General features: G+C 35.7%; 1 protein-coding gene across 7 annotated transcripts in view; it reads left to right on the top strand.

Moving 5' to 3' along the window:
* The window catches only part of NUBPL (NUBP iron-sulfur cluster assembly factor, mitochondrial), a 205468-nt gene that overhangs the window by 166717 nt on the left and 25827 nt on the right, over positions 1-12924 (top strand). For all 7 annotated transcript variants that reach the window (XM_055309324.1, XM_055309323.1, XM_055309321.1 and 4 more), the window contains one exon: positions 9849-9934. In XM_055309324.1, coding sequence (XP_055165299.1) covers positions 9849-9934 — 86 coding nt within the window. The remainder of the gene's footprint in view (positions 1-9848; positions 9935-12924) is intronic.

Genomic DNA, 12924 nt, shown 5'->3' with positions numbered 1-12924 from the left:
ATGTTGATAGCAGTATTAGTGGCTAATGATTTAAATTTGAGCATACATGGGCTATTGAATCATTACATGCTACAAATAGCTAGTAGTTGTAGTAATTGCTAGTGGGAAAAGGACAGGATAAAGGATGGGAAATAACCAATTATGGCCTTTGGATTTGCTCTTGTTGAACTTGCCAAGGAACAGAGGCAGAGTTATCAGTGCTGGTTTTATTTTTCTTACTCTTTCCGCCCCCCCCCCCAAGTGATACAGTTTGCTGAGTTTTTGCTTGTTGCTTGTTAAGCTTTTAAATTAGTTGTTGCCATATACTGAGTCAGGTAAATCCTAGGGTTGACTTCTGGGTTTTTTAAGACATAGCAATGAGCTCTTGGGAATTTTTGAACACTTATCTGCTCTTCCATAATGGAAGAGGATTAATATTTCTTTGAGGAACATCATGAATACCTTGAATATTTTGAAAATATATGCACTGTGCTGGTATTTGAATTCTAATAGATGTTACTTAAATTTTTTTCTCTCCTCCTTTGCCTTAACTAAAGTCCTCTGTATGACTATATAGACTATCTGACTTTGACTTTAACTCTTAGAATATGAAGAGTCAGTGCTTTTTCATGAGACTGGAGAATTTTAGTAACTTATTTGTATTAAGATTCTATATTAGTCAGGGTCCTGGCAGGAAATAGATGACATACCTTAAAAGGAATTAACAGAATGAAGTTAGTGAGGGGGCTGGTAATAGAGAGATGGGCAGCATTAAGGAAACCAGCAAGAGAGGGTGAAGTACCTACAAACTAGTGGCGTAGGAAGTTATTACTGTCCCTTCTGCCTAACGGGGCCTGGGAATGAACTGTGGCAGTAGAACCTGGTAACCGCTAGAGCCATAAAAAGGGTTTGCCATTTGGGAATGGTGGCCACAGAGGAACTTAGCCAAGGCCAGAATGGTTGCAAGTTAGGGAGTGAGTGGTGTACGAGGTAGGTAATAAACCTGCAGCCTCTTTTTCCTCTGAGTCTCATATCCTGCAGGTTCTTCCTACTGGCAGATCCCCATTGAAAGCCAGTAAGAAAACTCAGGTGGTTTAGTCCACAGAGGTCAGCTACCCAGGCATTGATCAGGATAGAGAGGGGTGGAAAATGAAGCAGAGCTTGGTGGGGGGAAGGAAGTGAAGTGCAGCAAGTGGAAAATAACTAAAACAGCTTCTTTTCTTCTTCTGGTCCTCATTATAATTGTGAATTAGTAACTTGCAGTAGCTGAAATACAAAGCAAAGACCTGTGCCCTCTAAAAGTTTGCGAGCTAATACAGATACCAGTAGTAGTACAAAGTAGTGAAAATCCATACTATCACAAGGCAAAATTGTACAGTCATCAAATTTATGAACAGAAAATTTATTTGTAGATAAGTAATGAAATAAGTACATTTTGTATAGTGTGGAGTAATGGATGGAAGAATTTATTTTGATAGGATAGAGTTATGAAAAAAGTTGCCCTTTGTTAAGTAAAATTGATATAGGAGTGAAACTTGGAAACTATTTTTCTGATAGAAGGGACAAAGTTGAGAGGGGAGCCATCATGATCCCTTCTTGGTTTTCTCTCTTTTTCTTTCAGGGAAGGGCAGAAATGGAACAGAAAACAGTCTTAGTGTTGGTCCTGCTTTGATTCCTTTCTCCTAGAGAAGGAGTTACTGTATATGGTAGAGTAGTCAGCTAGATGATATGCTAAATATGGACTCCAAGAGAAGCTACACTAGCAGACTGGTATGACATTACAAAAATGAGGTGATGCCCTTTCTTCCTGTCTATGACACTTTCTGTCTGGACCCTGTGGTTAGAAGGAAAGCCAGAGGCCTTTTTGCCTCTCATTCATTTAAATGAGTCAAGGTAGGAATTTGAAATTATGCCACTTGAATATTTCAGTCATTGTTTAAAATGAAAAGCATTTATTGCTTGTGAAAGGCATTGGGCCTATTGCTACAGTAACTGAACTCCATTCATCAAAGATACAGGAGGAAAAGCTGTACAATTCCATACTAGTGTTTTCCCCTCCACCAGCAGTTTATTTGGCCTAATCAGTGATCTCTTTTCAGGTAATACTCTTTGATTGCTAATTTGGACAGTAGTTTTGATAATATGAAAACCTATTGGGTTTTGAAGGATCAGAAGCTTATTGTTGCTATTATTGAATAAGTGAATTACCTTAGGCCATCCTTTGAAATAGTTACCTTGTTATCTGGAATTTTCTCTCTCAAAACAAAAGGAACATAGTGGTTTCACTTAGATAACCTAAATGAAGTCTTTAATTTTTTTTTGAATAGCTATTTTTTCCCCTTAGAATTGTTTTGAAATTTAAAAGAGTAATTTTTTAAAGATACAGTACTAATCCTTTGGAAAACCATTGATAACTCAAAGAAAAACATTTGGCTATTTTGGATTTTAGTGCTTTGTTTCCCCTACAGTTTTATAGTTTACAATGACCTCAAACTGTAAAGCTAGAAACATTCTGATACTTTAAAGATAGAAGACTTAGGTCATAGCTATTCCTAGTATTCAAAGATACTAAATCTTCATTTATGTTTTCACCTTGCAGAATGGAACTTTGAAGGAGACTGTCAATTTTGGACGACTTCCATATGTACTGTGTTTCTATGCAAAAACTAGGCAGCATTATAATTAACGGCTTTTTGGCGAGAATTGCATTGTGTAGAAAAGAATTATTGTTTTATTTATCAAATTATAAAAATTCTTTTCAGAATAAATTTGTCTTGTTATATAAATTGTAGCCAGGTGTTAAAGGCTAGAAACTGTATTCCAGGGTTTTATCACTTAGGGCATTCCTGGTACTCAGTCTGAAACTTCAGTCTTTGTTACATTGGGAATCAAATTATAAAACTAAATATAATATCAACTGGTTAATGAACAACAGTATTTTCTAATCTAAATTTTAAAGAAATAAGCTTTTTGGGCTCTTGTATTTGAGTTACTGTATTTTATAGGTTGAATTTATAGCAATCAATTAACAAGTTTAAAGAAATAGCCTGAGAATTAACAAATTCTGAACTATGACATGGAAAGACCCAGGATTTTTTTTTTTTAAGACCCAGGATTCTAAAACCTTTTTCAAATGATTCTTATATAATCAGCTTTCAGAATCACTTTGTCTCTACCAACCTATCTGACATTTGAATTCCTTGATCATTTAGCTTATGTTTGGATGGGAAGTAGTTCATTCAGTTTCATTGTTTGAGAATTTCTGGGCACTTACTTCATGATATATGCCTGACAGCTAAAATTCCTTAATGTCTTAAAATTCAGTGACTAGTATAATGGCCAGTGGGTAGTCAAATTCATATTAAAAACTACTTTAAATTCATTAAGCACTTGTATGTAGAAAAGTACAAGTCCCACAGTCTGTCATTTAAAAATTTTTGCTCTTGATCATAGATTTTAGAAATTTGATCTGAATCAGAAGTTTAGCTCTGAAGAATGTTTTCACATCTTAAGTATGATAGTATTTGGAAATGTAGTAAACTTTTTCCATATAAAATCTCAGTCTCTATTTCCTAAGACATATCTGGTTAACTAAAGTTAGGGTAGTCAGGGAGTAGTAATTCTTCTCTCTGGAGTTCATATTAGAGAAAGAATATATATAAAAGGAATGTGTTTCATTATTAAACAAAACGGCCTTTGGTGGTGACTCACTGTGAGCCTGGGCAGGTTGAGCTATATATGCATCTAACAGAATATGAAATGCAAAATATTAAATCTAAGAATACAACATGAACAGACTCTCATAGAAGAGCAAAAGAGCTTTCTTTCTGAGTTGTAGAGACATAGGTATACTACAAGTAGGCTCCCCAAGGTGTTTACTGATCAACATTAAAGATGGAATCAAGACTGCAAAGAAGCAAGTATTTTAACTTTACTGGAAACATCAGAGGTGAGAGGAGGAAGAGAATAAGAGAGCAAGCAAGCATGAGTGAAGAATATGAGCTATTTGTTTCCAGCTCAAGCTCTTTAAAATCTCTGAAAGTCTCACTTGTCCCGAGTGGTTCCTTGGTAACCAGCTGTCTGGATAGCCCTGGTGAATTCTTTATCAGCATCAATAAGGTGAAGTGATTAGAAGCCCATTACCTGTTAACTCCATTATTGAAGAGCCAGTCTTTGTCCCTAAGTAGCAGATACACATCTAGATTCCTTTGACAAACTTGAATTCTCATTAAAGTTCCAGAGTGCACGCTCTTTCTCTAACTAGTGAATTTGAAATACTGTGGTTTCCACTAATTATTGTGTTTGTATAATTTTTGTTAGCCATTGACAAATTTCCTGTACTGTAATTCATTTCTAAAGTGAAAATAATGATTGATCTTTAAATTAATAAACATATCCCTTTTGTGACTATAGTCAGTTCTCTGTTGGAATGGTGCAGAGTCCAAAACTATGACTCATGAAAGAATTATCTATATTTTCTGTTGAAACACAGTCTGAGGGTACATTTGAGATAGATTTACCTTTTTAAATATTTAGTTTTGCTTAGTCATATACTAATATTAGTGGACATTTCTTCATCTTATAGCAAATAATTTTTATAATTAAGGAAATTTCAGGGCTACAGAGGAGAAAGACAGGAAGAACTAAAAAATACCAAAACCAATCTATATTGTATAGTTACTAAACAATGATACATTTGGTATTTATTTATGTTAAGCTAGCAGAAGTTGAATGATTATTTTACTGCAAGTATCTTTAAATCTAGGAGAATCAGCAGCACTTTTTATTAGAGTACTATGAACATTAAGAAGAGCAGTTAATTTGAGGCACGTGGGTGGCTCAGTTGGTTAAGCATCCAACTCTTGATTTCAGCCCAGGTCATGAGTTCAAGCCCCACACTGAGCTCTGTGTTGGGCATGGAGCCTACTTTTTAAAAAGAGAGAATAGCAGTTAATTTGTTCTTTTAAGTCTTAGTTGACTTTACATTGATGTACTCAAGAGTTGTAAGGTATGGAGTTACTTATCTAGATATAATTATGAGCAGTTTTTGTTGCACATAGTAGTTTCCTACACTGAAATTCTCAATCAGACATGGGAATTAGATCCAATTTATGCCCTGAGATGCACAATGACATAGTTGAGTAGTTCCACACTGGTATAATTATGATCAGCCTAACATCTGGAATAATCAGTTTTAAATGTTTAACTACTCTGAACTCTGACCCAAATTCATATATGCAGTTATAGAATTTATTTTTAATAGTCAAGAGAATTAGCAATTAAAACAATACTCTAAATAAGTATTGTTTAGAATGTTTACATATTTGCCAGAATCTGCCAGATAATATTTTAGTAAATCTCCATTGATAAAAAGCCTTTTTAAAAGATTACAACTTGGAAAATAACGTTTAAAAATATTGTTTAATTGTTTGGACTTGGACATTTATTTTCTATCAAATTATCCCTGGAATTCTTGAGATACTATTCTTTTATAATACTATATTTTACCCCTAGAAAATATTCTTATTTATTGCAAATTGAAAATTCTCTTTGTCGCACTAGCATTCCTTGTGATCAGTAGAGGGAGCACAAGTTTCCGAACTAACCCTCCATCAGAAAACTAAAGTGGCATCATCAGTGATGGTATTAAAGGGGAAAATTTTGAGTTAGTTTATATTTATTCATGCCCTGATAAAAATGAAAATTTATTAGGTAGATAGCCAAAAATAATAAAGATAAATGTAATAGCAGATTTGGAAACCATGTTTTCAGAAAAGAGATACAGTAACAAGAAAAAGCTTGATATAAATCTTTTAAAATTTAAAACTCTAGATTATAATGTATAGATTGATTAATATTGATTTAATTTTAATGGAGGTTTTGTTTTATTTCCTTATACATGCTAAAGGTCATTGTAGGGCTGTCTGAAATGGTTACTTATTTGATGTATTAAAATTTGGTATGACAAAAGAAGTAGTGATTTCTGTGTGGGCTAGTTATGTTTTTGTATTCTTTAAAGAAGGCTAGAAAATTTTTCTCAGAATAGTCCTAAAGACTGATTACATTGTGATTAAGAATTTAATTATTTAAGAACATGTACTTCAGGGATCCCTGGGTGGCGCAGCGGTTTAGCGCCTGCCTTTGGCCCAGGGCGCAATCCTGGAGACCCAGGATCGAATCCCACATCGGGCTCCCGGTGCATGGAGCCTGCTTCTCCCTCTGCCTATGTCTCTGCCTCTCTCTCTCATTCTGTGTGACTATCATAAATAAATAAAAATTAAAAAAAAAAAGAACATGTACTTCAGCAAAAGAACTCTTACACGAAAAAATCTTTTTTAAAAAATATTTTATGTATTTGAGAGTGAGAGAGAGAGAGCACCATGTGCAAGCGTGAGGGGTGGTAGGTGGAAAGGAGAGGGAGAAGCAGGCTCCCCACTGAGCAGAGAGTCTGATGGGGTTCTATCCCAGAACCCCAGGATCATGACCTGAGCCAAAGGCAGACACTTAACCATCTGAGCCACCCCAGGCTACTCCCCAAAAATCTTTTATAAATGTGGCTGGTAGTTCTAATGGAATGTTTACATTTTGTAAGCATTTGATGATAGAAAATGATCAGTGTCCTTGTCAAAAAGTTGTTATTAATTGGGATCCCTGGGTGGCGCAGCGGTTTGGCGCCTGCCTTTGGCCCGGGGCGCGATCCTGGAGACCCGTGATCGAATCCCACGTCGGGCTTCCGGTGTATGGAGCCTGCTTCTCCCTCTGCCTGTGTCTCTGCCTCTCTCTCTCTCACTGTGTGCCTATCATAAATAAATAAAACAAAAAAAAATTAAAAAAAAGTTGTTATTAATTGATTTATGAATGATGCTATTTAGATTACAAAGAAACTCAGATGATGTAGATGTTTACTTGTGATACTATGTTAGGGTTAAGTACAGCAAAAACCAAGGTACTTCAGCCTTCTCTCTAGGGTCTTATAGCTATCAAAATAATATTGCCAAACATTTTTGTAACACTTATACATTTTTTAATGGAACATCTCTTTGAGTTAAATAGGAACAATGGATATTGGTGCATTTAACAGAAGAGTTCTGTATAATACATCTTGAGATGTATTGAGATTTAGTGAGCTATTCAAGGTTATATAGTTACAAAAACGTAGTAAACATAGCCAGAATTCAGAGCTCTTAACTGCTAATTCAAGGAGTTACCAACTAAGAACTCATGTAGCAGTAGTCCAGGATAGATGATTTGAAAATATAAGAAATTGTTATTTTTTGTTAAGTGCCTATTTTGTGCGTGACATTGTGTCTGTTTTATTTGAGTAACAAATGAGAAAAATCATAACTGCCCATGAAATTATATCATATAGTGGTAATACAAATAGTAAACAAAGTCTATTTAAAATAATAAAATGATTGTATCATGTGAAAGCTGAAAGTGCTTTTTAGGGCTAATGCAATAGAAAACCCCCTGTATACTGTTATATAATTAAGAGAGAATTTGGTAGAAATAGCCAAGGAGGTTTTATTTACATGTGAAGAGAGTGGCTCTGAGATTGAACAGTCATTATTCTTAGAGTAGGGTAGCATTTCACATTCACTTAAATAGGTTTACTGAGTGGTCAGGATGAACAGGAGTGGTTTTGGAAACTATAGTTTAGAAGCAGTGCTAAAGCATATAATCTGAGCTACCTGAGACCTTGGAGACTATCTAGTCTTTGCATTAACTTTGTAGCTAAGGAAACAGACCTAGAGTGATTCTGAGTTACTTGCTGGAGGTCAATCACACAGCTAGATGGGCACAGAACTGGAATCAGATTCCTTCCAAATGCCTAGATATGAAAAAGCAGTGAAATAGATTGATAATAGAACCTAGAAGGTGGCAAATTGTAGATGTATATTAGCTCTGTGGAGTAGAATCGAGTATAATTTTTTTCAAAGATGTGATTTCCATCAATCTTTGAAAGACAGGAAAGAAAACAGTCAACTAGTTTTTGGTTCCTTGGGCAGAGCAAATAGAAATAGAAGGTTGTGGTGACCCATGAAACAGTTTGAAAAGTAGGGTGAGCTGCCTGGTGGTACATATAAAAGTGACTTTTCCAGCAACTTCTAAGACATTTTATTAATAACAGTAATAAAATAATGTGATAATATGAGCAACAACGACATCAGCTACCTTTTACTGAATGTTTACCCTGTGTCTAGGCATCATGTCAAGCACCTTACATACATTAGTTTCATTTAATTATTTCTGAGATTTAGTTTCCTCATCTATAAAATGGCATAGTAACAGCAACTTCAGAGAGATTATTGCCCTACTAACATAGGAAGTTGGCTATGGAATGAAAATTTGATTTCTGATTCTGTTGGAATTCCAAAGCTAGTGTTTCTCAAACTTGAGTAATGAATAGGCCCTCCTTCTAAAGGAAAAATAATCTGTCCCATACCCCATATTGACTTACTCTTATTATAAGACTTCTTAGCTAGGTGTAAATATAAATTCCTTAAGCTTATAGGCCTTATGTAATTTTTTAAAAACTAAAAAATATTAGAGGAAATACAAGCAAAACTTAAAAAAATCAATACAATTCAAATTAATGACATTAATTTAATGTGAAAGATGAAGTGTTTTTTTGCTGAAATGAAAATATTGATTGCAAGATGAATTTGTAGCTAGCTCCTATGGCGCAGGTTCTTTTAAATTTGGTATGCCTATATTGCCATGTGCTTTGTGATGACTTGGTTTCCCTGCCACTTGTCTTTATTTGGACTGCTTCAAAATGCCCCTTCAACTATACTTTGTAGTACCGTTTGACCTTCATTTGGAAGCAGTCCATTATTTATTGTTGATCCTACATCTGTTTCCATTAGTTGTGATGAAATACTACCTTTTAGTGCCAGTTTAATAGTTTGGAGCTCTGAAATGTCATGTCAGTGTATATTTAGTTAGAAGATGATGGTTATCTAGGTAATGTAGGATAGGTTTATATTAATTATTTTTCAGGTTATCATCTAGAAAAACCCACAAAATTTAGGAAATCACAAACTGCAGATCATAACCAGCCCTCTGATATTTCCACTTAAAAATTTACACTGCACTTTCTCTCAAAATGCTATATCATAGGACCATCTGGTTTCTGCAGGGTCATAGTGGAGACCCAGGAAAGCATCTATCTTCACCTACCTTTGTTGCTGCCTTCATTTAGGCCACCACTATTTTGCATCTCAGTTTCTACCACAGCCTCTAGTTTTACCCCCACCAAACTGTACTTTATGGTGCATTCTGTACTAGTGAGTTTCTATAATATAGATTTTTAGGACTCAGCTCAGGAATCACCCCTTTCTGAAACCTTTCCCCTATTGTTTCTCCTTGTCTCCTGCTTTTTCACTCCATCCATTATCACCTTCACCATTCTGACCCCTAGAATGAGTTAGTTATCTTTCCTTTATTTCTCCTTTTTAATTCCATAATATTGAAGAGGCATACTTCTGTTACAATGCTTATTAGCACATTGTGTTGTAATCTTTAATTTTTTTTGGATTTTCCAAGTAGATTATTAGCTTCTTGAAAGCAGAGCTTACCTTGTGCATCTTCTAACTAGCACATTATCTGAATAGGAAGAAAGTCTTGATGACATAGCTGTGATCTTGAATCATTGGTCAGTCAGTTGTTATTTTAGAAGTGAGGAGTCAAAAATAGTCAAGAACAAAGTAGACATTTCCTCATCTCTCCCATTCATGTATGTAAAATTTGTACAAATGACCTAAATAGTTAATGTAGTAGTAGGCTCTTTTAGCATGTAAGCAATATAATTTTGGAAGTAATCTTTCCATAAAGAATTAAATGATGGTGTCATTTCTATTGGTTAGGTGCTGTGATCGTCTCTACGCCCCAGGACATTGCATTGGTGGACGCACATAAGGGTGCTGAGATGTTTCGGAAAGTCCATGTGCCTGTAAGCATTTCCGGCTTCATTGTTACAATATGGAACACTCTAACTGAAGAAGCAAGTCATGGAGAAATACAGTCCAAATCTTAATTTATTTCTGTGCAGAAACCTATATGAAAACACTACTTCATCTTTATGGTTACTTTAACAACACACATAGGTGCTAATGTGTATATGTTATATATATATTAATCAGGAAAAATTCTAACTGCATTAAAATATTTTTTTAAAGAATTCTAAAACATCAGGTATGAGTTCTATGACCAAGTACTATCTCTCCAAATACTTGGAGATATTACCAACAGAAAATCCCCCCATGAGTGTTTAGGTGGAGGTACTAGAATAGAGCACTGATAGGAAGACAAGGTGAAAAAGATGACTTTTTTCCTCTGTCTCCAATTTAAGTCATTTGTAGCTCACCATCTCCTAAAAAGTATCTAAGGATTTTCTACACCATATGATGAAATAAAATAAATCTAAAATGTAGTAATATTAAGAAAAAGGATAATTAAAATCAGAATGAGAAGCAAATCTGTAAACAAACTACATGCCATTAAGGAACTTAAATACATGCTAGAAGTAATCCATGAATTTTTTAGCAATCACATAGAGCCTTTATAAAACTGTCCATTTCCATGAGATTAGAAAGAACATGATATTCAAGAGAAGAAGAACTGAGACCAGAGAGGCATAAATCTCCCCTAGGTTCTTAGAAAAGACTGTTTATATAATGAACACACTGATTGCCTTTTTTTAAAACTATAAGTAGAGGGTTCATCCTCCTAGCCTGCATCAGCAAAAGCAAGCGGACTTAGGCCAGAGTATAGTTTAGAACAAGCATTTTTGTACAAAGCCAATGTGATGCCTCCATCCATATGATTATCTAGTGGCTTTGCTTAATTCAGGGATAGATTTTAGAGCTTATAGAGCAGAGTTTTTTAGTCTTCAGCCCATAAATTAGCTTCAGGAATCTCATGATTCTTTCTCCCTCCACCCCTCCCCCACTCCCAAATCATATGTTCACTTGAGTTTGTTTTAGTATGGAGAGAATTCATAACTTTCATTGAATTCTTCAATGAAACTAACACAGTATAAGAGCCAGTGATGTACTAGCATGAATGGGCTCTTTCACAAATATTTTTCTCCCAGGGGAGCACATCTGAAAAGTATAAAATAATAGAGTAGTGGACTTGAGATGATCCTCTTTGACAAGTACCTCTTCTCCCTTGCCAGTTAGTGCAGAGCTGTATGCATTAACAAGCTGTGGAGCTCTGGACTGGGTCCAGATTGACTTAGGAAAATTGAGGAGCCTAATAAGGATGATCTGAGGGTATTCCCACAATCAGAAATATTTAAGGCCTATCTTTATATATGGATAAATGAATGATAAAACCCCCATGGTATTATGTGTTGTGAATTTTAGCTTGGAAAATTTTGAAAGCAATGGTAATCAAGTGCACACCTCAGAAAAATGTCTCATTAAAGCACATAGTTTGCAGGGCGCCTGGGTAGCTCAGTCAATTCAGCTCAGGTCATGATCCTAGAGTCTGGAGATTGAGCCCCACATCGGACTCCCTGCTCAGCAGGGAGTCTGCTTCTCTCTCTGTCTCTCCCTCCTGCTTGTGTTCACTCTCTCACTCGCTCACTCACTCTCTCTCAAATAAGTAAATAAATAAAATTAAATAAATAAAATCTTCAAAGCACATAGTTTGAGCAATTATGCCCTCCAAAATAAACTAGGTACAAGTAATACTTACCCACCCAAATAACTAAGTAAGAATACTTACATGGGATTTTAAAATATAAATCAGCAAAAAGTAAGAGAGACGTCTATCTACCAAAAATTATGAGAGCAAGTAATACATAATCCTTCTTTCTAGCAGAAATTAGGTGACAGAGCCAGTTGTCTGTTCCTGCCACTTCAAGGTTAATCGTCATCCTATCAGCATACAAACAAGTGAATGCTTAAGTTCTCATTCTGTAAGATGAGGGTAAGAGGCATATGTCCAGTTTACTTTAAAGTATCATGAAATTATTGAGGAAAAAGTTTTTTAAAAAGCAGAAACCAGGGATCCTGGGTGGCGCAGCAGTTTGGCGCCTGCCTTTGGCCCAGGGCGCGATCCTGGAGACCCGGGATCGAATCCCACGTCGGGCTCCCGGTGCATGGAGCCTGCTTCTCCCTCTGCCTGTGTCTCTGCCTCTCTCTCTCCCTCTCTCTGTGACTATCATAAATTAAAAAAAAAAAAAAGGTAAAAAGCAGAAACCAACATTTTTTTATTTCCCATTCTGTAAATTACCATTTTGTACACCAAGAGACTATTTTAACGAATGCTGTCACTTGATGTGACTATGGCTATGGGGCGGGTTTTACATGCACTTTGCTAGTTGGGAGTCTAATGACCATAGATGGCAAATTCAGCCATGCACCTTTTTAGTCTCTAGGTTATTTTCATTTACCTGCAGCACCTGATAGGTACTGCCATCTAAGTAAAGAGGCAATCTTATAATTGTTCTGACAGATTTTTCTCTACACTTTAGGTAGGACAAAGGGACAAAAGGTGAGACAGAGACTCCTATGGAACATAACAGTGGGAAAGAGGGATGGTCACTAGGTGGGTGCCACTGAAAATGAAAGTTGAAGATACCAGCAAGGAAATACAGTGAGGAAATATTTCAAGTGAAGGATCTTGGGCTGCATAAAGCTCATAGACTAGTGCAAGATTAGTTTTGGAATGAAAGAGCTGTTTGTGATCCAGAAAGTTAATGTTGAAGTTTAAGTTTGCACCAGAATGTGATTGGTCATGGGTGTGTGGGGCTGAAGTGGAATAGAAGTAAAAGTCATTGGAAATGCATAATCCCTCCAAATTGGTTCTTTTGACATCATCCTTATTATAACCCTCTTTTTTTCACTCCTATGTTTCAATTATTTGCTCTCTAAACAGCAAAAATTTTTAAAGGAGGTAGAATATCTTAATCATCTCTTAAGCCTGCAGAAC

The sequence above is a fragment of the Nyctereutes procyonoides genome, unplaced genomic scaffold, assembly GCF_905146905.1.
Source record: "Nyctereutes procyonoides isolate TBG_1078 unplaced genomic scaffold, NYPRO_anot_genome, whole genome shotgun sequence".
NCBI classification, from domain to species: domain Eukaryota; kingdom Metazoa; phylum Chordata; class Mammalia; order Carnivora; family Canidae; genus Nyctereutes; species Nyctereutes procyonoides.
The sequence above is the reverse complement of the archived record's forward strand: the minus strand, read 5'-3'. Positions and strand labels throughout refer to the sequence as shown.